Below are 27,409 nucleotides of genomic sequence, written 5' to 3'. Positions count from 1 at the left end.
CTATAATTAGTATTTATTCATATATTATATTTTAAAATCAAAGAACTACTAATCAGGATATAATTAAAGAAATAAGAGTTCCTGTTGCTTTTAAAATATTTCATCAATTTCTCTAAAGGAAACACTATTTACAGATTTGCATCGAAGCGTTTCTTATGATAGTGATTTTAATCACTGTCAGATATCATCTATACTTGTCCCATCTATGCCTCGTCCACACTGTGCCTCGACCCCACTGTGCTACCGTTTTTTTTATTATCTTTAGTTACACATTATTCTTGAATTTTTAACTATTTTATACTTTTTAAGTTCATCCCTTATGCCTTGGAGGGGGGTAAACTTTGTTTTTTTAAATGGTAACACATATTTTTAATTTAATAAAATGTTTGAGTTTTTAATTTAATAGTAAATGGCATTTGAATTTTTAATATAACTTTATTAGCTTATTAGATATAAACATTTAAAGTTTCAAAATTTTGAGTTAATATACATGTATAATACACATGGGATTGTAAATACAGGTAGCTAATTGGATTTTTATGACATTGCTGTCTCAGTCACGGATTGTTTATTATCAATTATGATTATCAATAGATATATTTTCTCTATTGTCAGTTAGTGTATTTATATACTCATATCGTTATGTCTTACTACAATTGATAATAACAACGCTGTGTACCTGCTAATATCGATGTTATAAAAAACCAATTAGCTACCTGTATTTGTAATCCCTTGTGTATTATACCTGTATATTAATTCAAAAATTTGAAACTTTAAATGATTATATCTAATAAACGAATTAAGTTATATTAAAAATTCAAATGCCATTTACTATTAAATTAAAAACTCAAACATTTTATTAAATTAAAAATATGTGTTACCATTTAAAAAAACAAAGTTGACCCCCTTCCAAGGCATAAGAGATGAACTTAAAAAGTATTACATAGTTAAAAATTCAAGAATAATGTGTAACTAAAGATAATGAAAAAAAAAAATGTTTAAATAATTATTATTCTGCAAGTAATTGAGTGGGTTATGATAAAAAAATCACCCTATATAACGAAATATTAACGACAAATTAAATTTCACTTGTGTGTCCGGTAATCATATCTGATGGGTGTAACACCTCGCCTAAGTGATGGCAATCCTTGCTATCGTAACTAGTCGTTATACAAGCGGCGAACCACATTGTTGTTGCAGGCCGACAAAAAGCACATTTGCATCCTAGATTAGATTCATTTAACTATTTTGAAAATCGGTGATTCAATCGTGATCTTCCCTTTTAAGTTGTATATTTTTCAAAACTTTGTGCCATATCTTTTCATATTTATTTTATTATACATTTATTTAAAATAATAATGATTTATTTTTCATATTTTTTTTAATAGTTTTAAGTTTTTAACTATTTGAAATAGTAACATATCCTTGGGCCATAATCAACTAATACTTGTAATTTAAACAAAATTTACTATACATTTTCGGGTTTAATTTATAATATACATTAAATGTATATTAGTGGCTATATTATTATATTAATAAATATAGAGAAATAGTCTTATACAATTTAATGTAATTTTAATTACAATGTAATTTGTTTAATTAGCTACTTCTCATTTTCGACTTTCGATATTGTCGTAACACAATATGGGGTAAGGTGTAAATGTAATGTGTACGAAGATGAAGATGAGGATGTGGTGCCTGCTCTCTAGGTATTCACGAGTGTGTTGCCATACAGCAGTCACCGTGCTCGGCTGACACTCCGGGTTAGCTGTGGGTGTCGAAAGGCTGTTGTTATAGGAAGGGAATAAGGGTAACACCTAGGTATGAGGTGCAGACGAAGTGCAAGACATAAATACTTTGGGTATAGCAGAGGACAAAGAACAGGGATACCAAAGACTTTACTTTATGCAGTAAGCCGGAAAGCGACAACCGAGTACTGAGACTGATGAATGACACGAAGCACTGGAGTCGACTGACCACGATGGTCAGGTCTTTTGGGTTTTTATAATAATTTGAACTATTGCCAATTTGGCAATAAATATTATTTGTTAATTCATCAGTCTCAGGAAGCGGAAGTGCTGTCTGTAGTTTATTAAAATAATTCTCACAATAATGGTAACGTGACACAATCACAATATCTTAGATAGCGAAAGTAACTATAAGTCATCACTTTATATACATTTTATATTTAAAATACAATTTATTTTCTCATTTTGAATACTCTCTTTCAGTTTTGATTATCTTTAAATTATTGTAATAAGAAATAAATTGTCACAGGTTAGACAGTTTGCTGTTGAAATGATAGTGAACTGTAGAACTTCCGATGAAGTTAAAGTGATATTAAAAAATTCTAATGGATGTTCTTTCAAAAGTGATTTCATCTATCCAAGATTAATAACAGCTATGGATTACAAACAAAAGGAATTTGTAGCGCATACAACAATTCAACAAGTCTTAGAGTCTGCATGGATTGGTGACTGGATTGAGTGGAAAGGATATTCTTTCCAAAGAAAATGCCTGTATCCCTTCCAACGTCTTATTTGTATGCCACTTACTGTTTTAAAAGGTTTAAGCTCAAATTATTTAAATACAAATCAATTGCAAAACGAATTACCAATCAACCGAATGTTTGACAATTTAGTTATGTACACTGTATTTTTAATATTATTATTTTACCAATCAAATTTGGATAAGTTTGATATGCATCGTGGAGCTCCAGATACTACAATAAAGTGGTTTATTGTTTTATTTGTTTTAAGTTATATTGCAGAAACATTGAATTTAAGAATGCTACAAGGACCTAAGAGATATTTCAAAGACCTTTGGAATATTTTTGACGCAATTAAATTATTATTATTCATTATGTCATTTGCTTTCTGGATTTTCGCGGAAATTCAAGCTAGCTGGGTTGACCCAAACTTAGATAGAAAATATTGGCCCTGGTATGATCCACAACTTCTAGGAGAAGCTCTTTTTGCGTTAGGAACGGTTATGGCATTCATGAGACTTTTGTTTCTTTGCCATTTAAACTACTACATAGGTCCAATGCAAATTTCTTTAGGAAAAGTTTTGAACGATTTTTCTAAATTTATGACATTTCTAATTATAATTATAGTAGCTTTTACTACTGGATTGGGGACACTCTATAGTTATTACTTAGGTATGTCTCAAAAAGATCAAGAAACAGAAAAAATGTCTGTACAAGAGGATTCGTTTATTTCAATATCTAATACATTTAAAACCTTGTTCTGGGGCATATTTTGCATGACTTCACTTGAAGCGCCTGAAGTTGTCTTAGCAAATGATGATAATAATGATGTACGTCAACATTATTTTACACAATTCGTCGGATACATGTTATTTGCTGTATTTGAAGTACTTATGGTAATAGTAATGATTAATATGCTTATAGCTGCTATGTCAGACACTTTTCAGCGAGTAGTGGATAACGCAGAATATGAATGGTTATTTGGACGCACTAAAGTGTATGTTAATTATATGCTGATAGATAATTTACCTCCACCATTTAATCTTTTATCATTTATACGATTTTTAATTCAAAAGTTATGGTCCCAAGAAAATAAAAATATTAATGCTGAAAATGAAAATCTTATCAATAATGAAGAGCATAAATTTCAACAGTTAATCAAAGAGCTGGTTCAACGTTATTTTATGCAGCAAGCTTAGTTAATTTATAATAATAATTAAATGTTATCATAATCACAATATTCATTGTTATTCTTTCATTTTAAAAATTAATACTATTGAAATATAATATGCTCTTATTTATATGTATAGATGATAACCATGTGATATAATTATTAATTATTTATGTATATACATAGCACCTTATCATAAATTAGCAAACCCAGTTTTTGCAAATTTTGTATACAGGGTGATTTTTTTATCATAACCCACTCAATTACTTACAGAATAATAATAATTTAAACATTTTTTTTTATTATNTTTTTAATGAATAAGGTATAAAATACTCAAAAATATTATATCCTCTTGGTTAGCTATTTTAAAAATTTTCACTTTTTAAATAAATTATTCAAACAATTTAAATGATACACGTATTAACGTGTATTACGTATTACGTATTAAATCGAATGGATGCGATTATAGCAAGATATTTAATTATTTTGTATTATTATTTATTTTATATAAGATATTTTTTTCAAATTAAAGGATATTACATAAGCTTCAATTTAAGATATATATAAAAGTGTCAGACATTCCGGAACATTTTCAAAAGTTAAGTTGAAAAAGTTCTACTTTCTATATGCATTTTTTATATTTGAAGCCCCCCCATATATAGGGAAATAATCTGATTTAAAAATTTTTTTTTCAATTTTGAAGGGTAATGTCTTCGACTAGATACGATTTGTGATCTTTTGACGTATCGTTGAAAGAAATCCTTTCGGTGAGAGCTGAGAAAAAGTGGTAACAGACTTAAATAAATTATTCAAACAATTTAAATGACACATATACGTATTAAATCGAATGGATGCGATTATAGCAAGATATTTAATTATTTTGTATTATTATTTATTTTATATAAGATATTTTGTTTACAAAAAAAATCAAAGTTTTAGAACGGTTAATTAAGACTTTTGTTTGAAAAAATTGTCATTATGAGTTTCCCCTCTAATCAGGTAAAGGGTCAGATTAATAAAAAAAAATACTAAATGATAGGTAGACATCATGCATCTATAAAAAAAAAAATTATATTAATCCATAAATTTTTTAAAAAGTTATAGTACTTTAAAGTAAAAATATAAAATATAAAATCGAGAATTTTCACACAAAAATAGCATTTGGTCGTCAGCCATTTTCACCACGAAGACAAGTCCAGAGGTAAATTTTTTTATTACCATAATAAATTAAATTACATTAGCTTTAATTTAAGATATATATAAAAGTGTCAGACTTTCCGGAACACTTTCAAAAGTTAAGTTTAAATAGTTTATTTATTGTTAAAAAGTTGAAATATTAAATGCTCCCCTGTAGGCAGGTAAAGGGTTAAATTTATAAAAAAAAATTTATAAAAATAAAATTAATTACATTCTTATTAAGAAATAAAGAAAAAAAAACCCAGCATAAGGGGGTCGCGGCACAGTCATGAGGTGGCATAGTTGAGTCAAGTATAATGATATCTGACAGTGATTAAAATCACTATAAAAAAAAACGCTTCGATGCAAATCTTTAGATGGTGTTTAAAAAAAATGGTGGATTATTCCAAAAGCTACATGATCTGCTATTTCCTTATTAATATCCTGTTTAAGATAAAGAATATGACGAATGAAAAAGGGATTATTAAAAAATATTATTTCTCATAAAAAATTTTGTTGATCCATACACTTTTCAATAAGTTATAGCATTATAAAGTTAAAAATGTAAAAAATAAAATCGAGAATTTTCACACAAAAATAGCATTCGACAGCCATTTTCATCGTGAAGACAAAATAAAGTCCGAAATTTTTTTTTTCCATAATAAAGTATCTTACATTACCTTTAATTTAATATTTATATATAAAAGTGTCAGACTTTCCGGAACCCTTTCAAAAGTTAAGTAAAAATTTAAGTAAAATTAACGTTTTTTTTATTTGTATTTTTTTTAAGGTTTCCCCTACTGACGGCGAACGAGGGAAATTTATTTCAATTTTTTAGGATAATGTCTTCGACTAAATACGATTTTTAATCTTTTTATGTATCGTTGAAAGAAATAGAGGTATTAAACAAAAAAAAAAAAAAAAATCATAGTAAAACCTTCTCAGCTTCGCATCGAAGCTAAAATAGTATTATATTTAATAAAAAAGTTGTTAAATNAATACGATTTTTAATCTTTTTATGTATCGTTGAAAGAAATAGAGGTATTAGACAAAAAAAAACATCATAGTAAAATAGGACAATAAATATTGTGTTCGCAAAAATTAAAGATTTCATGAATACGACAACAAAAAAAAATTAAATTTGTCAAAACTATAGAGTAAATAGTTCCCCTATTTACTTTATTTCCCCAGTAATTCTTAAAAAATTACACTATGTTAATATTTATTTTACTTTCATAGCTTAAAAATAAATCCACTAATGGATAACAATCATTTTTTATTGCCAAGTGTAATGGAGTTATTCCTTGGTAATTCTTCTTATTTAAATCTATTTGGTTACTTTCAAGAAATAATTTAACAGCTGGCACATTACAGCGATCCACTATGTTAAAAAACTCATTTTCTTTATTAGATAATTCTTCCATTATCAAATCCCGACGTCTAGTCATTCTTAATTTAAATTTTTTCTAAAAAATATTAAATCAATTGATTTAAGTTATTTGGTGGCTTACTTTCTATAACATCTGTGATAGTCTATATTAATATTAATACAAGATAAAAGAAATGACAAATCTAATAACTTTAAATACAATGATCATTTTGATGAAAGATTATTTTTATATAATTATTACCAACTTAGACTACGTTCAAAGTATAAAAATATTACCCCTATTCTCACCATTTTAAATATTCAAATACTTATATTTTATAAAATTATAATTCAAAATTGGTTATCGTAGATGACTCTATAGTCTCCCGGTATAAAGTCATTCAATCTTATTCCATTTATCTTTAAAATATCTATTTTGAGTAGTTTCATCTCAACTTTACGATTTTTTAGTTTTCCAGTTTGTTATAGGTCCTCTCATTAACTTTGATGATCAATAGATAACGCTGGATTAATGTCCCAGTCTAGTACGTTTTCAGATGTTGTAACAGTAGGAGATAACGAAATATTACTTTTAACGTTTTCTGAGAATTGAGTCGTATTCGTGTGGGAACATTGATACCGTTTTTTGCTACGTCTTGTTTAACGCTACGTGTTTTAAATTTGCTTTTTCGTTCGGATGTCGGAGAGGTAGTAAAATCACGTTTAATTATTCTATGTTGCAAGATATTTTTTCTAATGGATAAAATATTAAATTCATTAATTTGAATAATACTACGAAATGTGCGAACTAATTTAGCATTTGGATTGTAAACTAAGGGTGTCCAATGACAATTTGAAAACAAAACCACTACAAATGATTTTTTAGGGTTTGTAAAGTGTAATACAGAATTAATATTATTGTCTTCTATTATAATTATTAAGCCTAAACCAAAAGAGCAAACAGTAAAACCAAACAGCAATTGACATTCCAGAAAAAATTATAATATTAATAATAAAAAATTTTACTTAAATAATCTAAATGTAACTCGTGTACACTTTAGGGGAATCGACTTCGTATATGAGTGCCTTAAAAAAATGAAAGTATATCTCGGAACTCGATTAAAATACAAAGACCGGCGCCTCCACCATATGTTAGGGGCTTGTTTAATAGTTGAGGATCTTAGTCAAAACTAAGAATCGGAAGCTACCCGACGTCTGCCCAAATATCGTCCCTATCTCCTTAAATGAGTTTTAATTGCCTGAAGGAGACACAGGCAATTGTGTACCTTAGTTACAGGGGATAGATTATTAAATAAAATTAGACTATTGTTTTATGTCAACGACAAAGTAAAGTTATATTTTAGATGTTTAGTAAATATAAGTTATATGTAATGTACAATACGTCTGACCTGAATCCTAGTACAGTTGGTTAGTAGGTATATCCAAGTGAGACGGAGTTGGTTGGCTATGATGACAATTGGCGATAGACGGGTCGTTGAATAAAACAAGTTAAGTTATAAATAATATAAATAAGACGTAAGTAATAATATTGAAAACTATGTCTATAACGGCCACTCAAACACAACTGCCCTTTGTTAGTTCGACGTCAGTAGCTCCGGGCTACAGACGAGTAGAATTGTCACATCAGCATCTCCCTCTATGCTAATTAATATGTATTACGAATTAAATAAATAGAAATAAAACGTGTGTAATATAAGTGTTAACAACATAGTAATAAATGTTCTTACAATTTGTCCACAGGGGGGGATTTAAAATGACACCTTTACACAAAAAATTTACTTTTATACTTAACTTTTTAAAGTGTTCCGGAAAGTCTGACACTTTTATACATATATCTTAAATTAAAGGTAATGTAATATACCTTATTATGTAAAAAAAAAATTTCGGACTTTATTTTGTCTTCACAGTGAAAATAAACATCAAAGTTAATAAAAAAAATACGATTTTTGTTAAAAATTCTTTTTTATATTTTTAATTTTATAATGCTATAACTTTTTGGAAAATGAATGGATCAATCAATTCTTTTTTTTTTTATAGATGCTTAATGTCTTTACCTATCATTTGGTATATTTTTTTATTTTTCTGATCCTTTATTTGTCCACAAGGGGGGATTTAAAATGACACCTTTACACAAAAAATTTACTTTTATTCTTAACTTTTTAAAGTATTCCGGAAAGTCTGACACTTTTATACATATATCTTAAATTAAAGATAATGTAATGTACTTTATTATGAAAAATAACCCAGCTCAGTGGGGTCGCAGCAAGTGGGGACTTAAAATCACTATCATAAGAAACGCTTCGATGCAAATCTATAGATAGTGTTTAATTCTAAGAAATTGGTGGATAATTACAAAAGCAACATCAACTTATATTTCCTTAAATATATCCAGATTAGTAATTCTTTTACTTATACATTGTATAATTTTTATAATTAATTGTTTTCAAATTATTATTGCTTTTTAATATAAGCAACTTGTTATTTGATTAACGGATTTTTTTTCAATTTTTGTGGGTAATATTTTCAACTAAATACAAATTGTAATCATTTGATTTATCGTTGAAAAATGTAGGTTAAGTGAGAGTTAGAAAAATAAATCGCGGCATCAAAAAAAACACTTAGTAAAATGATACTTACATGAAAATTTCTTTTCACGAGGGGACTATAGTGATGGGATCCTTGATATTTATTGAAGTTATTGAAGCTTAATAAGATAAAAATCAAATGATTTGAACGTGTTTTAAACTCAAAAAAAAATTGCAAAATATTAATTGCCACATCGTACCTCGTTAGTGTGAAAGACAAGTGTTACCGATTCGGCAACTGTTCGTCGATTTCGTCGCATTATAAAATTAACACTTTAAGCTAAGTCAAATTTAAAAGTTATATTTTCGACTTTATAAAAGCAAAAAAGTTTAAATAAGTTTAATTTCTTATGTCTTATGAACTTTATTCTATGTCAATTAAATTATATAATATTTATGAAAGTCAGTGTATTGCCCTTATAAGATATTTAAAAAAAAAATAAAATACAAAACCCAGGATTTTAACAGAAAAATAGCATATTTTTGAATACGGTAGCCATTTGCGCATAGTAGAGAGGTCGTCGGGACAAATTTTTTTTTTCATTTTACAGTACAAGACATAAGCTTTAATTTGACATATGTTGAAAGGACGTAGTAAAAAGTAGCTATTTAAAATCCCCCCCAGTGAGTAGGTTAAGTGTTAGATTTTCAAAAAAATAATATAAAATGAAAGGGAAATATCTAAGGTTTTAGTAGAAAAAAAATTTATGTTGATTTGTTTATTTTTCAAAAAGTTATGGAAGTTTTATGAAAAAAAAGTGATAAAATGACAAAATTTACCGATTTTAAAATTTGTAATTTTTTTTTGATATTTCCCTCATTTTCGGGAAACGAGGGAATTTTTTTCAATTTTTAAGGATAATTTCTCCAACTAGATATGATTTGTGATCTTTTGACGTACTTTTGAAAGAAATCGGTCCAGCGAGTGCTGAGAAAAAGTGACAACAGACATAAAAAAAAAAAACACATCATGATAAAATTAATACCTTCTCAGCTTCCCATGGAAGCTAAAAATATTCCGGACTTTATTTCACGATGACAGGTACTTTTTAAAAGAGATATTTTTATTTTCGATAAAATTTTTTTAAGAGAGTTAACAAAGGAAAACACGAGGTAGGTGAAACAAGGAGATCAGTGACAATAGACGAGGACGTGATTGGAGAGGTGAAAAAATTTATGTATTTAGAGTCAGTTGTTCAAAAGAGCGGTGGTATTGACGATGATGTAAGACACAGGATTAAGTGCGGGTGGTTGAAGTGGAGAAAAGCGTCTGGCGTCTTATGCGATAAAAGAATTCCAATAAGGCTGAAAGGTAAATTTTACAAGACTATAGTGAGGCCAGCTATGATGTATGGTTCAATTTGTTGGGCGATTGACAAGAAAATAGTGTAGAGAATGTGTGTAACAGAGATGAAAATACTTAGATGGATGAGTGAATTGACTAGAGAAGATAGGATAAGGAACGAGTATATAAGAGGTAATATAGGTGTAGCGCAATAATGGATAAGATGAGAGAAAATAGACTTAGCTAAACCATATAAATATGACCAAACCGGGCATGTTATGTAGTATCACATTTTAATACATGTAATAATTAATACTTATATTTAATAAAATATATCACCAAATCAGTGTTTCCCCGTGGATAAGATGAGTAATAAAATAATACCCTTATACAAGATTTAACCTCCCTCTTACGCATTCCATAAAATGCCCACGTAAAAGATTCTATCACATTAACCAATCAAATACAGCAAAAAATATTTCAAGAATCTCACCAGAGATCGCTAAACCAGTTTTGCAGGCTATAAAAAGGCCATTTTCCCCCAAATTCGGATGGTTCCTCTGTGCTTGGTTCTCTTACAGTGGTTATGTACGATTTCTGAACATCCCTCTAGCGGACACTGGGACGCCTTGCCATTCTATCTATGCATCTCTACGGCTCTCTGGAATACTCAACCAAGATACAAAAAGTGAATGTGCGTGAGTTTATGTCTCATTCTTAGTTACAATTCTATATGAAATTTATATAATTTTTACCCTCTTTCGTAATTACTGAAAAATATTATACATCTTATTTTCGGTCGAATACTTTTGGTGATATAAATATTCTAACACATATAAAATATTGGTGTTTATTTATTTCTTTTTATTTATATTTATATTCATATATATATAAGCATATTCCAAGGTAATTAATTTGATTGAATTGTATTTATTACTTATTGAAGGGCCACAACCTGGCTGGACAGGGTAATAGTACAATAATATCATAATTAGAATTTTAGTTAACCATAAGATTTATTCATAGTGTCTCTCCACTTATCGACTAGCTAGTCTGATCTCTGCCACGGTGCGGGCAATCGGAGTGTAGGACACTAACATAACTTATCGTGCATAAATCTATAGTACAGTCGCATCTAACCTAGGTCGTCCTACAGGTGATTGAAAAGAAGTAGGCCACATATCATAAGGTTCTTTGCATAAAGACAAAGATATTATTTGAGATCTCGCGTTGGTATATCCAGCTACGAAATACAAATAAATCAGAGTCGAAATATTATACTAAAAACTAATATTTTACTAATATATATTTATAACTAACATCATACTAAACAACTAAAAGTGTCTCTCCACTTATCGACCAGCTAGTCTGATCTATGCCACAGTGCCGGTGATCGGAGTGTAGGACACTAGTATAATCTATTGTGCAAAGAACTGAAATTGAGCTCGCATCTACCCTAGATCACCATTTGGACGACTGAAAAGACGTAGGCCACTTGGAAATAGTTTTGTTGCACAGGACAGTTATGTTGCTTAGAAGTTATTCATTTGCTTTATAAATTATTAAATAATAAATATATTAACGTAAAACATCATATACAAGGTTAAGAACTATACTACATAAATATACAAAAGGTTTTTGCAAAAAGACAGAGTTATAACAAACTTAGATTTCACCTTGGGTAGATTTAATATAGAATTGTACTAGAAAAGTAGTTACACGCGAGTTAATAATAATATAAACCGTATAAATATAATTGCGTACATTAATGCGTGAACGTATACATCGATAATTGTTACATCAACAACATCGTTCATCTCAAGAGAATATCAGGATAATCAGAGGTAAGTGGAACATTTGTTTACATAATAAGTCTATAATAGATCCTTTACTGAAGAATTTTTTAGTAATAAACAATTAGAATAGGATAAGTCATTAAGAATAAACTGAAATATTTTTATAAAAGGCACGATATTTGTGAATCGCCGGGAATTTGTGTGCGCGTTTCTGTGCAGGAGCTAGGTAGTGACCCTTCTTTGTAATTCCATCTTATTCATACATTAGACGTTTTTACACAAGCATACATACCCCGAGATCCCTTTCTATTTCATTTTATTGTAGTCACTACCGGGTATCTATAGACACTTTTGCTTTCCATTGGTACCCATCCTTTTTACACTACGCCTGCTACGATTATTATTTCCTTATTGGCCACCTGTGTTACATTTCAATACATTCCTTCCCTTTCACACCCCGAGCCCCAAACACATTTAACAACATTCCTTCGCCACCTTATTATAACCATTTTATTTATTACAAGACTACCTACATACCCACTCTCTTGTCTTCTTTTTGTTTATTACAGTTATGAGGAGAGAAGAATTAGCAATTATCTTAACACGTTCACTGCGGATGACATTAATCATTTGGTGAAGGACATGCGGTAATTGGTTTGTTCATTATATGCGAAAGACGCCAATTGGCGTCATTTCTACATTATTTTTCAATCTATTATATTTTAAGCTGCGTGAGGCTCTTATCTTTTAGCGTCGAGGCAGAGCTGAGAAGGTATAAGTTATTATGATTAGTAACTCAGTTACTTAGTAGTTTAAAACATAACAATGCATATAGAAAGTAGAACTTTTTCAACTTAATTTTTGAAAGTGTTCCGGAAATACTGACACTTTTACATATATCTTAAATTAAAGCTTATGTAATATACTTTAATATTAAAAAAAAAAATTTCGGACTTTATTTTGTCTTCACGATGAAAATGGCTGTCGAATGCTATTTTTGTGTGAAAATTCTCGATTTTATTTTTTACATTTTTAACTTTATAATGCTATAACTTATTGAAAAGTGTATGGATCAGCAAAATTTTTTATGAGAAATAATATTTTTTAATAATCCCTTTTTCATTCGTCATATTCTTTATCTTAAACAGGATATTAATAAGGAAATAGCAGATCATGTAGCTTTTGGAATAATCCACCATTTTTTTTAAACACCATCTAAAGATTTGCATCGAAGCGTTTTTTTTTATAGTGATTTTAATCACTGTCAGATATCATTATACTTGACTCAACTATGCCACCTCATGACTGTGCCGCGACCCCCTTATGCTGGGTTTTTTTTTCTTTATTTCTTAATAAGAATGTAATTAATTTTTTTAAACATTAAATATATACTTTTTTCTATAACAACAGTTGCTTATTATTTTTTTCGATGCAAAATAAACATTTTAAATAATATTTTATAGATTTTTGTATGTGTTCTCTTACATGTTTAAAAACAAGCACACGCTAATAGTAAGTTTTAACTTAAGAAACATTTTCCTTTTTATGTATTCATATCAAAAATCATCAAAATCATTTTGTCCTTGTCAAAATATCAAATAATGCCACTTCACAAGTCTTTTAGAACTAGTGCATCAAGTACAAGATCTCGTGGAATTAAAATAAACAATTCCAACGATTCATTTATAGATCGCCAGGAATCGGATAACACAGTTATTAAAAACAATTTTGCCTCTTCGTATATGGCAACTTGTAAAAAGAATAATACTCGACCATTACAGTATATAAAAATAAATGAAAAAAAATCTTTGGTTGAAATTTCTGGTGATCGCATGAAATCCGATGATTGGAAAGATGTTATGGAAGCACTTAGTACTGATACAACTACTCATCACGTTCTCATAAAAAACAGACGTCATTCACACAACAGTGTTACAAGTTATAGAACTTTTAGTGTATCATTGCTACCCAAGTTTGTATATTGTTATGTTTTTTCTATATTAATGATAAATATATAAAAACGTAATATTTTTAAATGTTTTATAAAAATATCATAGTTTAAAAACAAATATTCAGTTATACATCTAGCAATTAAAGAAGATAAATTTTTAAAATAAATGAATATATAAATAAATACAGCACTAAAGTTTATTATTCTATAATTAAGAGTTTTTATCTATTACTTCAAATCACATCAGAATCATTAATTTTAAGCATTATTTTCCATAATATTAAATTAAGTACAGTAATTGAATTGTAAATTTTATAAGTGTTTTTTAGCTCTTTTATCGTTAATCTAACTATTTGACAAAATTTAAAAAAATGATATACCTTATTTTCCAGGAGTATTTCAACTTGTTCAAATGTTCTAGATGTAACAAATATCATTGCAAATTCTCTTCATCAAATGTTGGTTAAATCGCTCGCAATCACATGTTTAGAATTACAAAATATTCTATTTACTACTGATGCTCTTGAAGTTCTTATAATTGGAATAAAAAATAATGAAAATCTTCAACATTTATCTTTAGCTTATTGTCGTATTAGTGATAATGAGTGTATATCACTTTGTAGAATATTGAAAGATAAACCAAATTTACGGTCATTAGATCTTACTGGATGTTCTTTAAGCCCTTTAGCAGCCGAATTAGGCCTACAAGTATTGATTAAAAAACAACAGATGAAAAGACACGAAGAATGTTGGATACATTCATTACGATCAAGATATGCTAATCCAGATGTAATGCATGGGATACGCAGGTTAACGTTAAATAATAACTCAACACTGGGCGACTATGGAGCAACATTCCTACTAGAAATATTAAAAGATGATTTTTATGTAAAAGCTTTAGACATACAAAATTGTGGTTTATCTGATCATGGAGCTCAAATGGCGTTATCCACTTTAATGGTCAACAACACTTTAGTTATCCTAGATTTGAGAAAAAATATAAACATATCAACTTCAATGTTAGAAAAAATAATGTCAAGATTATATGAGAACAATATCAATAAGGAAGACATGAAAAAATGGAAATGGACTAAATTGGGATCAGAAAGTGCATCAAAATATTCAAGTTCATTTGTTTAATATTTATTATAATATATTGCTTACAAGAGTATTATATTTTCTTGCATTCTTACAAAAATAATTTAAATTAAATAAATATTTTGTATTTTCGTGTATTCAGTATTTATTTGAATTATATAGGATAATGCATAGAAATTTTTTTATTTATTTTTATGGTTATTTTTTTTTATTAATTTAATGTATGGAATATATAAAATTAAAGAAAAATTTCCAAAATACTTCATGAGTGTATTTTCAAGTGCTTTAATAATAATAACTAAAAATTTAAAAAAGTAAAAGAATACATATTAAAATAAAAAATAATTTATAACATTTAACGAGTATTATTGGTAAAATAACTTTTTTAAGGCAGTTGCGAAAGTGTAAAAATTTGGCCTAAATTCAAAAAATATGAAAGGCCCAATTTTAATTTGGTTGGAATAGAAAATATTGTAAATCTATCAAAATGTTAGTATTAGTCAGTGTTTATAAAATTCCTTTTATAAAGTAATGCATTCCAATTTCCATTCAGCAGCTAAAAAATGTATTTCCATCTACAATTCCTAAAAAAAAAAACGTGTTGCACTCTAGGACTTCCGCGGTAAAGCTATTGCATAGCATTTTTATCAACTTAGGCAATTATAATATTTATGCAATGTAACTAACATTTGTGACCACATATCAGATCACTCATAAACAAATTACTTAAACAACATGTTAAAACGGATAACAGATAAACAAAGAAAAGAACAGAAGAAATATACCACATTATAATTAGTTGATGTTGTCCAAATCCAGGTTATTGATTTGAGGTGTTGCCATAACAATGGCGAAGCCAAAATGAAAATTTATTCTTCCATCTTTGGTTACTTGACAAGATCGCAGAAAAAAGACAAAAAAATGGTTGATGCCAATAGGCCAAAATTTATTCCACGATGAAGAGAAACAAAGTGAGTTGAATGATGATATTTTTTGACATAACCGTGATTTTCCAAACCGGCTCGATAGCTCATGGAAAGGGTAGTTGACAGTGTGACCATTCTAATACGGTATAATGTGGTATGGACAAAGATCACAGGTGATAGGGAAAATAATTGTCTAATAACTAATCATGTGTGTATATACAACACTGACCCTACAGATAGACGACGCGCACTGTTTGAATATGGTTACCTGTTACCTTATACTCATGACAACTTTATTACATTACAACTTCCTCGTCAATTTTATCACATCCTGTTTGTGGTGCATAGGCACATATTACATTCAGCACTTTTTCTTCGAATATTAATTTTACGACCATAATTCTGTCACTTTTCCTAGCTACTTCTACTAGCTACTTTTAATCTCCTCATCCATTATTATCCCTACACCATTCTTTGTACTAGACTTACAATAAATAATAAAGTATATTATTATCACCGAAGTGTCAATACATTACCAACCATAAAGTCACCTCTATAGATGACCAAAGAGTACTGTCTTTCTGGCGAAATTAAGTATCTCTCTAGGTTTTAGATTTTTAATATCTTCTTTTTCAGGAAAAGGTTTATTCAAGTAGTTTGATCTTAGTGTGGATAAGGCTTCACATTCGCACATGATGTGAAATGAGTCTTCATTTTCTACTCCACACTTCCTGCACAATGGTGATTCCGATACCCCCATTGCATAAATATGTTCGAGCAGGTGACCATGTCCTGTCAGTAGACAAGTCAAGGTGCTTATTTGGTATCTAGTCATGCTATTAAGATCACCCAACAGTAGACCAGGGGTCTTGATTAACATTTTAGATTATCTAGGTACTACCAAGTACTTCTAGATTTTCGTGTGTTGTTCTCTGCACCAATTATTGGGTAGCGCTTTGAGCGATTGCTCAGTGAGTCCTACCACTGTTTCTGATCCAACATAGGTGTTCTCTGCTCCTTTCCTGGCTAGAAAGTCAACATCTCATTTCCAGTGACACCGTTGTACCTACGCTAGTATAACTTTGTTAAACCTCGATAGTGATTCTAAAGTTTCCCTGCATTCGAGGACCAGCTTTGAATTCACCTGATCGTTACAGAGTGCCTTCAAAGCCGCTTGACTATCACTTAAGATAGTTACCTTCTTATTTTTGTATACTAGTCAGTTCTGAGCCCCTACTAGTATCGCCATCACCTCTGCATGGAAAACAGAAGGTGTTGTGTCCAATGACATACTGACATTTATTCGTGGTTTCAAACCACAAATTCCAGTACTTACCTTTCCTGATTTTTTGGATCCATCTATATATATCACAAATCCTCCTTTTTCAGTCAGGTGGTTAATATTCCATTATTTACGTGTAGTGATCTCCACTTTGTAGGGAATGTTATTTTTAAGAACCGGTTTGATATAGTCAAAGAGGTATTCCAAATAGCCTTTGTCTATCTCTTTTAGTATTTAACCATGTTCTGTTGTATCACTCTCCAAAGTACACATACCTAAGTTGTGAAATCGTAGTGCTGTGGCTTTGGCGTGAGATTTAACCTCTAGATGCAGAGGAGGCAATTAGTGCCTCTAATGCGCCCGTTGGTGTAGTTCTTAATGTTCTAGTGATAGTCATGGCAGCCATTCTTTATATACGACTAAGTTCTTTTCTAGCTGAAACGAGTGCTACTCTGGTCCACCAGACTAGGGCACCTACAATATCATAGGTTTAATCACTAAAGTGTATAACCAATACATAACTCTTAGTTTAAGACCCTAAGTCTTTCCCAAGGCTCTATTGCAGGTCCACAGTATGGATTTTTGATTCTTGACTCAACATGTGATTTCTATTTTTGTTTACTATCTAAGATAGTACCTAAGTATTTTACTTCCGATTTTTCGCTAATTTCTTATTTGTTTAGAGTAATTAAGTTACTCACGCAATAAAATAAATATTACAGTTAAAATTAATTATGAAATTTAATTTTAATTGTTAAAAAAGAAAATTAACTTAAACATGAACAAATACATCAAAAATCATGTCTACGGATAAAGGCAACAAAAATAAAATAAAATATTTAAACAAATAATATTATAAACATCACGGACGGTATTGGAACACATCCGTTAATTTTAATTGGAAATTAATAAAAGCACCAGGAGCGGTCTGGACACTCGCTCCTTAGCGTTGGCTAGAAGAAAAGGGAAACACGTGCTCTCCACACATAAACAAATTTAAGTTAATTTATGATAAAATAAAATTGAAATAAAATAAGGGATCCTATGCAGCTGCATTACTTTATTTACGCTACTGTCTAACCTAAAGTAATATAATTAAGTGCAATGATAAAATTAGTATTTATATATCATGAAATATTTTAACATAAATTATTCTATAATGCTATCACCTGGATACTAAACTATTTAGTATCAATAACGTTTTATTATATAAATAATATATACTCTATTTACTAACGATATATTAGTTTATTAATATAGATGCACTTTATATTAGAAATATTATAAGTTGTAAGAAATTAAAATATTTTATTATGTTGAGAATAAATCAAAAACTATTAGATATGCCTGTAAAAACCACTGCTGGTGACTTCAGTTTGCATGATTATTATAAAAATTAGTAAGTTTACATTATATCTAATATAACGTAGCCAACAATGATAAAATAAGCATTTTATGTATCAAACCAATTTTTAAAGTGGAATACTGACATTTTATATTTTCCTTATTATTAAACTGTTGGTTATTAAAAGTGACTCTAAATAATCCTTTTTCTTATTCAAGATAATTTAGAATCTGATAAAAAGTAGAAAATGTTTGAACAAGAACTTCAACATAAAATTATTTTGATTGTATGTTTTACATTTAAAATAATTAAAATGCCTTTTTCATCTAAAGTTAATATATAGTACATAAGGATATAAGTTACATTTTTTTCGTTTCAACGGCTTTCTCCAAAAAATTGATTTTATTAGTTATAGTTTACTATCAACAAAATTAATATTTTTACATATTTGAACTAATAAAACTTATAAAACTAATTTGATAGAAACTAAAAAAGCTATATAACATATTTTAATAGTGTAAAATATTAGTATTTTATTTTATTAGCTTAAAATAATATTTAATATTGTTTTCAAAAATATACTTCCATTATTTTTCACTCGTAATACTTATAATAACATAATAAGATACCAATAAAAAAAGTGAATTATTATAATCGTTGAAATAAAATTATAATTTTGTGCAACCATTTTGTTATTGCTAAGAAAAACAATAATTTTTTTATTGCTTTTCCAAATAGTAAACTGCCAGAATTATTTTTTTCTCATGCCATTAGAGGTTGAATCATATATGATTAAAGCCTGTTTTATACTACGCGTTTTGGACGTGCGTCAAAGACATCGCTGGCGACAAACTATAGTCTGAAAACGAATTTTAGGAGCTAATAAGTCTTAAAAATTACAAGTGTCTCACAAGTTAATTAAATTTTTCTTAATATTTTTTTATGTTTTATTAAAAGTAAAAGTCAAATATGTTAGAAAGAAAATTTCAAAAAAAAAATTTTAGAGTAATGATCGCTTTAAGAAAATGAAGTATTTTTTTAATCGTTTTGGTAATCAAAAAGATCAATACTAAAAATTACACTATTTTACCCAAGTATCGATTCATAGATATTGTAAAGCTAGTATTCTAGATTTTAAAAATATACATTTTTTTTGCATATATTACAACGCATATAAATCAGTAAAAATTTTACCTGTTTCCATACCATAAATATTTAAAGAATTTACAATAATTTTTACTACTGGCAATTGCTAAAAGTATATTTCTAAATCGTTGTACTAAATTTATATCTATTCCTGCTATGTTCAAACTTCAAACCATTATTAGTTGTTGACAGTGACGTAGCATGTGCGTATGTTGTGTATGCACAGCATACACTTCGCAAATTACAAAAATAATTTTTTTTATATATTACTAATGCTATATTTTTATAAAAAAATTTTCAACTGTACTAATTTAGTATTTCATAATATAATATTTTGTGAATTTTCTTCCAAGTTCATTAATCATTAAAATTTATTAATCCGCAACACCACGGCCGCGCAGCGCTATAGTCCTTATAATATCTAGTGTCTAGTACCTACCATGTTTATTATGTACGCAGTATGCACGTTGACGAGTGCATATGGGTACAAACATTCAGCGACAGTTAATTATATTTCTTATCGATAATATTAATAACAAAACATGTTACGCTCGCGGTCATGTATTAGTCACACGTGTATGCGGGATCAGTATTGCATACGCTGTCGTTGACCGTCGTATATTGAGTTATTCTGTCGGTTTACTAAACTATTATTATAAGTGAGTGTTAACTGTATATTGTGTGGCACGTCAATAATGAATTCAAATAATACAATAATATGCGAATGTGCAATTGAAAAATTGTTTTTAAAGCCTTTCGGTTCTGTAAATTTTAATGAGAAAAAAAGTATTATTGAGATAGGAAGACCCACGCCAAAATTACCGTATTTAACGACAAAATCAAAAAATTATGTTCGATCATTTAAGTATGAGTATTATAGTACATTTAAGTGGCTATCAGGCTGTAAAAAAACTTTATTGTTGGCCTTGTATTATTTTTTCTCGTGAAAAAAATGTTTGGACTAAACACGTGTTGGAAGTTGACTTCAAATAAGTTAGACGACACAAGGTTGGTTTTCCAGGTGGCTTCGAGCCGTTTAATTAAAAAGAAAACAGCAATACAAGAGTAATAGGCTAACCAAAAATAATAATACTGAAAAATGAATTGGTGACAGATATCCGAATTGTTCGACTGTGCGTTCGGTAAGGTGGACGGCGAAACCAACGATACAGAAGTCACGAAGATGACTGACTGGACGTATTATTGCAGCGGAGTATTCGACGCTAGGCATTTGTTGGACTTTATACCACGACGATAACGCGTGTATGTAACGGTCCGGTTTACAGTGAAGCGGTGGCTGAGAAGGAGCTGACACGACCGCGGGGTGTCAAAAGGGTGACAACGCCGTGGCCGTGTCACCCGGTTTCAACGATCTCAATAACTTCACCATTTAAAAAATCGTCATAAAGCCTCTAAAAATCACATACAATGTTTAATAGATTTAACTAAATTTGGTAAAACAAGAATAGATACTTGTTTGAGTGAAGCTAACAGAAAAAATATCGAAAAACATAATGTTACAGTTAAAAATAATAGATACATATTAAGCAGTATGATATATTCAACGTGTTTTTTAGCTCAGCAAGAAATTCCATTTAGAGGCCACGACGAGTTAGATTCATCTGTTTATAGGGGTAATTATGTTTAACTTATTTATTTGATGGGCCAGCACGATGAGTTGTTAAAAACCCACCTTGAAACATCACTATATTTACTGGTTTATCTGGGGACATTCAAAATGACTTAATTCAATCAATTTCAAATGTTCTCCTCAAACAATTTCCTTATTAAAAATAGAATAATTGATTTAATATATAAGTAATTTATTAGTTGATAAGTTTATTACTTTATTCAATTTTATATAAGATGTAATTATTAAAATATAATAATTTTTAAAAAGTGATTTATTTTGTGTTTATTAAATATAATATTGAGTTTTGTTCTAGGTAATGTAATATAAATACGTAAAACTTGGTATGTTTAAAGTAAAATTTTAAAAATAGTAGGAGGGGTGTGGGGGGCGTAGCCCCCCACGATTTCATAATCTTACAATTTCAATGGATACACTAAGCTGAAACCCACGCTACGCCACTGGTTGTTGACAACATTTTTGATTTAAAGTGTCAGTCATAGAATTCACACCTATTTAATATTAAAGTAATCAATTATTATATATATATATACAGGGTGATTTTTTTATCATAACCCACTCAATTACTTACAGAATAATAATAATTAAAAAATTTTTTTTTATTATTATCTTAAGTTATACATTATTCTTGAATTATTAACTATNTTAAGTTCTACATTATTCTTGAATTATTAACTATGTCATACTTTTTAAGTTCATCCCTTATGCCTGGTAAGGGTGTCAACTTTGTTTTTTTAAATGGTAACACATATTTTTAATTTAATAAAATGTTTGAGTTTTTAATTCAATAATAAATGGCATTTGAATTTTTAATAANTTTAATAAAATGTTTGAGTTTTTAATTCAATAATAAATGGTATTTGAATTTTTAATAAAACTTAATTTGTTTATTAGATATAAACATTTAAAGTTTCAAATTTTTGAGTTAATATATAGGTATAATACACAAGGGATTACAAATACAGGTAGCTAATTGGTTTTTTATGACATCGATATTAGCAGGTACACAGCATTGTTATTTTCAATGATAGTAAGGTACATTGTTGTGAGTTTATAAATACACTAACTGTTAATACAAAAAGTATATCTATTGATAGTCATAATTGATAATAAACAATCCGTGACTGGGATAGCAATATCATAAAAAACCAATAATGGGAAAATAAAACTTCGCCCTATTACAAAAAGTTTAAGGTATAATAATTGTCGTAACCAAAACACAACTTTACCGAGGCGTTCGGCTAATTTAACGGGGCCCCATCACTTCGGCCAAAAACCCGCACAAAATTGTTTGTTTGCGTTCAATAGGCGATGCACATTGCAGTACACAACGTCGCCGACCGCGTATTTTATTTTGACGTGACTGGGCGGCGGTATTTTGTTTGTGTTGGTGATTTGTCGTTCGCACTCTAAACGGTGGTCATTAATAGCAACGGATGCTACCTGTTGTAACCGCTGAAGTAGCCAGTCACCCGGTTTCTTACCTTCTCTACCTAATACAAGTACGGACAGCGTTTATCCAGTCGTCTCGTTACGCCTATTGTATAGGGCTAACAACAAAGGTAGCTTTGTATCCCAAGATGTGTGACTCGACTCAATTAATGGAGCACAACGGTTAAAAAAAGGTAGGGAACTCTTGGTTTTTACGTTCTACTGGGTTAGCACGTGAGTGGTATATAGGTATTCTTAACAGCTGGCACGACCGCGGAATGTCGCACGGGTGACAACGACGTGGCCGTGTCAACACAAAGCACTGGATTCGTGAGACCACGATGGTCAATTTCTTTGGGTTTAAATAATAATTCGGACGTTTGCTAATTTTGCTATAAATATTATCATCAATTCATCATTCTCTAGAAGCAGATGCGCTATTTGTGTTTTATTATAATAATTTTCTTCCATAATGGTAATGTGACGCCATCACATAATAAAGATTTATACATATACTAGTAGTATCAATTGACTCAAACATATCATAAACAGTGGTTAAATTAGGAAAAACTACGAAGAGGGACTATAGTTCCTAAAAAATAAGGAGCCATGCCGAATCGTCTAATATAATATTGTAATAAATATTAAAATTTGTCATTAATTATATTTTAGATTATTATTAAAAAAATGTAAATAAATAATATTATTATAATTGAATGATATAGAAATACTAGAATAATTTAAATTATACTGATTATTAAAAACCCAGCACAGTGGGGTCGTGGCATAGTTTGGTCCAGTATAGATGATATCTGACAGTGATTAAAATCACTATCGTAAAAAGCGCTTCAATGCAAATCTGTAGATAGTGTTTAATTAAAAAAAAAATTTGTCAAAAAATAGGTCAAGTGAGAGCTGAGAAAATAAATGATAGCTACAAAAAAAAACCACATAGTAAAATAATATTTATAATGAATTTCTTCTCTCGAGAGGAGATTACAGTAATGGGATCCTTGATATTTATTGAAGTTATTGAATCTAAATGAGATAAAAATCAAATGAGTTAAACATTTTTTTTTTAACTCATAAAGAATTAAGAAAAAATTCAGTGTCACAGGCATGAAAGACCCAAGTGTTACAGTCTCAGAAGCCGTACGTCTCATTCGTCACTTAATAAAAATGGAAATTTAGCTAGTTCAAATTTTAAAGTTATATTTCTCGACTTCAAAGAAACAAAAATATTTGAATATGTTTAATTTTTTATACTATGTCAATTAGATTAATATAATATTTATGAAAATCAATGTAATCCCTTTATAAGAAAATATAAAAAATACGAAAAATAAATACGAAACCAAGAATTTTAACACGAAAATAGCATATTTTTAAATACGGTAGCTGTTTTCACCATGAAGACAAAATAAAGTCCGAAATTTTTAGCTTCGATGCGAAGCTGAGAAGGTATTAATTTTACTATGATATGTTTTTTTTTTTTTTTTTTATATATCTGTTGCCACTTTTTCTCAGCTCTCACTGGACCGATTTCTTTCAAAAATACGTCAAAAGATCACAAATCGTATCTAGTTGAAGAAATTACCCTTAAAAATTGAAAAAAATTCCCTCGTTCCCCGCAAATGGGGGAAATATGCAAGAAAATTACAAATTTAAAAATCGCTAATTTTCGAAATTTTTTCACTTTTTTTTCTTAAAACTTCCATAACTTTTTGAAAAATCAACAAATCAACATAATTTTTTTTTATACTAAAACCTTAGATATTTACCTTTCATTTGATATCATTTTTTTGAAAATCTATCACTTAACCTGCTCATTGGGGGGGATTTAAAATGGCAACTTTTTTACAAAAATTAATTTTTTCAACTTAATTTTTGAAAATGTTCCGGAAAGACTGCGTCCTTTAAACATATATCAAATTAAAGCTTATTTTATGTACTACAAAATGAAAAAAAAAAATTTGTCCCGACACTTTTTTTTCTACATTTAAACGGCTGCCGTAGTTAAAAAAACACTATTTTTGTGTTAAAATTTTCGATTTTCGATTTTAAATTTTCAACTTAAAAATGCTATAACTTTTTGAAAAATGTATATATCAGCACAAATTTTTTTTTTCTAAATACATTATAAGTACATCTTTCATTTGACATACTTTTTATTAAAATTGGACAATTTCCCCTTATATAGGGGGCGTTCAAAACTTAAAATATTGTAAAAAACATAGATCTTTTTCAACTGAATTTTTGAAAATGTTCCGGAAATACTGCGTCCTTTAAACATATATCAAATCAAAGGTTATGTTATATACTATCAAATGAAAAAAAAAAATTTGTCCCGACATCTTATCTTCTATGTGCAAATGGCTGTCGAAAATTTAAAAAAAAATGTAATGTTTGCGATAAAAATTACATTTTATCGGGATGTTTTTTGTACTTAAAACTGCCATAACTTTTTCAAAAATGAACAAATAAAAATAATATTTTTTTGTATTGAAACCTTAAATATTTCCCTTTCATTTGATATAATTTTTTTTGAAAATCTAATACTTATTCTGCTCACTGGGACGATTTAAAATGGCAACTTTTTTACAAAAATTAATTTTTTCAACTGAACTTTTAAAAATGTTCCGGAAATACTGCGTCCTTTAAACATATATAAAATTAAAGCTTATTTTATGTACTACAAAATGAAAAAAAAAAATTTGTCCCGACGACCTATCTTCTATACGCAAATGGCTACCATATTGAAAAATATGCTATTTTTGTATGAAAATTATGGGTTTTGTATTTTATTTTAATAGAAGTTGATGTTGCTTTTGCAATTATCCATCAATTTTTTAAAATTAAACACTATCTACAGATTTGCATCGAAGCGTTTCTTATGATAGTGATTTTAATCACTGTCAGATTAAATCTATACTGGACCCTACTATGCAATATCTCCACTATGCCGCGACCCCACAGTGCTACCGTTTTTTTTATCTATAATTGTTATTGATGAAATTATTTATTTTTCATAGGTTTAATAGAGTTTTTGTCATTCATAATATTAATATCTATTGTTGAGCCAGAAGGGCTACCCTATTTTATAACTATTATCATTTATTGTTTATTATTATATATTTGTTATTGATTATTATAGATTTTTGAATTATTTATTTATTTAGTTTATGAGCACACACAAAACACATATACACACAGTACACACTTGACCACTACATAGATCACTGGTTTTGCGCAGGCAAATCCTCCTACCTCCAGTGATTAGATTGACACACTACACACTAACTGGTTAGTCAGCCTTGGAGTGTTATACTAAAGAGTCGGACTGTTGGTAAAAAAGACGTGGTGACCGGGTAAAGTATTTCACTATTTAATTTCCCAGGCTCGTACAACATTTATTTGAACTATATACATATATACAGATAGTATTAATATCATTGCGATCCTTTGGGATCCAAGTAAGAAATTAATAATTTACTAATTGCCTCAGAATGATCAATAATCATACTCCGCCATCATCGCCGTTATCTAAAATTAGCAACACTCCGTTAATACCGATAACAATTGTAAATCGTTCACTAATACTTAATACCACAAAAGACTATTATAAATGATTCAGATGACGACTGGATAACAGTTTTATTATTCAATAAAAGACCACATACACAATCATCCGGATTTTCTTCTATAGTAATTCTTAGACAGCGGTACATCTAATAATAATATTAAAGTGTTAAATAGATTTAGCCCTCTACAAACAAGTTCTTATAAAATGAAAACCGAACAAACAAATGAACCCATTCTATACAAACCACCGCCTTTATTCATGAGATCTGATCTGAATTACTTAAACTTTTGCGAAGTGATTTAAAAAATTATCGACATTGATGAATTTACTTGAAAAAATTAACACACCTGGACTAAAACTTCAAATCAATATTTCTGATTCATATAGAGAAACGTACTATGTAAAATGTACGTGTTCTTTTACAAAACAAAATGTCGATTTTCAAACGTACTAAGTCAAACAAGAAGAACCATTTCGTGTCGTATTAAAAAAACTTGCACCATTCTACAGACCCCAAAATTATTAAAGAACAGTTAACTGTACTTGGTTTTAATGTTAAATAAGCCAATAATGGAAAAGATATACAAAAAAAAACATTTTCTATATTTTTTGTTGATCTTGAACCAGACACAAACAATAACGAAATATTCAAAGTCGACTTTATTTAACACTCAAAAATAAAATTTGGAGAAAAGATATTGTAATCATGAATCCCGTCGTGTCAAAAAAGAGAGTTCACATATGTCAGATGTTTGTCAAAAAACTAAAGACCAACCACCCAAATGTTTCATGCGTGGAGGGGCTCCTTTAGCAAATTACATAGGTTTCTTGCATTAACAACGAGCAACAGCGAAAATCATCCAATCCTAAATTTTATAAAAGCAGTCACCTTTTTGATTATAATAATTCAAACAACGAACCAAACACATACAAATCAGATGCATAAGTATTTCAAAAATACAATTATTTGAACAATTCGCCAAACATAGTCACAAATAATACTAATTATAACAAACTCACCAAACAACTCATAATTTTTAAAATCGATAATTAATCCATTAATATCTTTATAAACCACCGTAATTAATAAAATTATTTAAAAAAA

General features: G+C 28.9%; 3 protein-coding genes across 3 annotated transcripts in view; all 3 read left to right on the top strand.

Moving 5' to 3' along the window:
• LOC126897942 (short transient receptor potential channel 4-like) overlaps positions 1-3,687 on the top strand; it is a 31,073-nt gene extending 27,386 nt beyond the window's left edge. The window contains exon 4 of the mRNA XM_050671890.1: positions 2,278-3,687. Coding sequence (XP_050527847.1) covers positions 2,278-3,687 — 1,410 coding nt within the window. The remainder of the gene's footprint in view (positions 1-2,277) is intronic.
• A 9,722-nt stretch (positions 3,688-13,409) lies between these two features.
• On the top strand, positions 13,410-14,982 carry LOC126897941 (centrosomal protein of 78 kDa). The gene is made up of 2 exons (XM_050671889.1): positions 13,410-13,863; positions 14,235-14,982. Exons 1-2 carry the CDS (start codon positions 13,493-13,495, stop codon positions 14,980-14,982), a joined length of 1,119 nt encoding a protein of 372 aa, XP_050527846.1. The 5' UTR covers positions 13,410-13,492.
• A 3,452-nt stretch (positions 14,983-18,434) lies between these two features.
• The window catches only part of LOC126897940 (peroxiredoxin-6-like), a 31,548-nt gene continuing 22,573 nt past the window's right edge, over positions 18,435-27,409 (top strand). The window contains exon 1 of the mRNA XM_050671887.1: positions 18,435-18,547. Coding sequence (XP_050527844.1) covers positions 18,462-18,547 — 86 coding nt within the window. The 5' untranslated portion in view covers positions 18,435-18,461. The remainder of the gene's footprint in view (positions 18,548-27,409) is intronic.

This window comes from Daktulosphaira vitifoliae, unplaced genomic scaffold, assembly GCF_025091365.1.
Source record: "Daktulosphaira vitifoliae isolate Bord-2020 unplaced genomic scaffold, ASM2509136v1 Scaffold_2, whole genome shotgun sequence".
In the NCBI taxonomy this organism is placed as follows: Eukaryota; Metazoa; Arthropoda; class Insecta; order Hemiptera; family Phylloxeridae; genus Daktulosphaira; species Daktulosphaira vitifoliae.
This window is presented reverse-complemented; position numbering and strand designations above follow the sequence as displayed.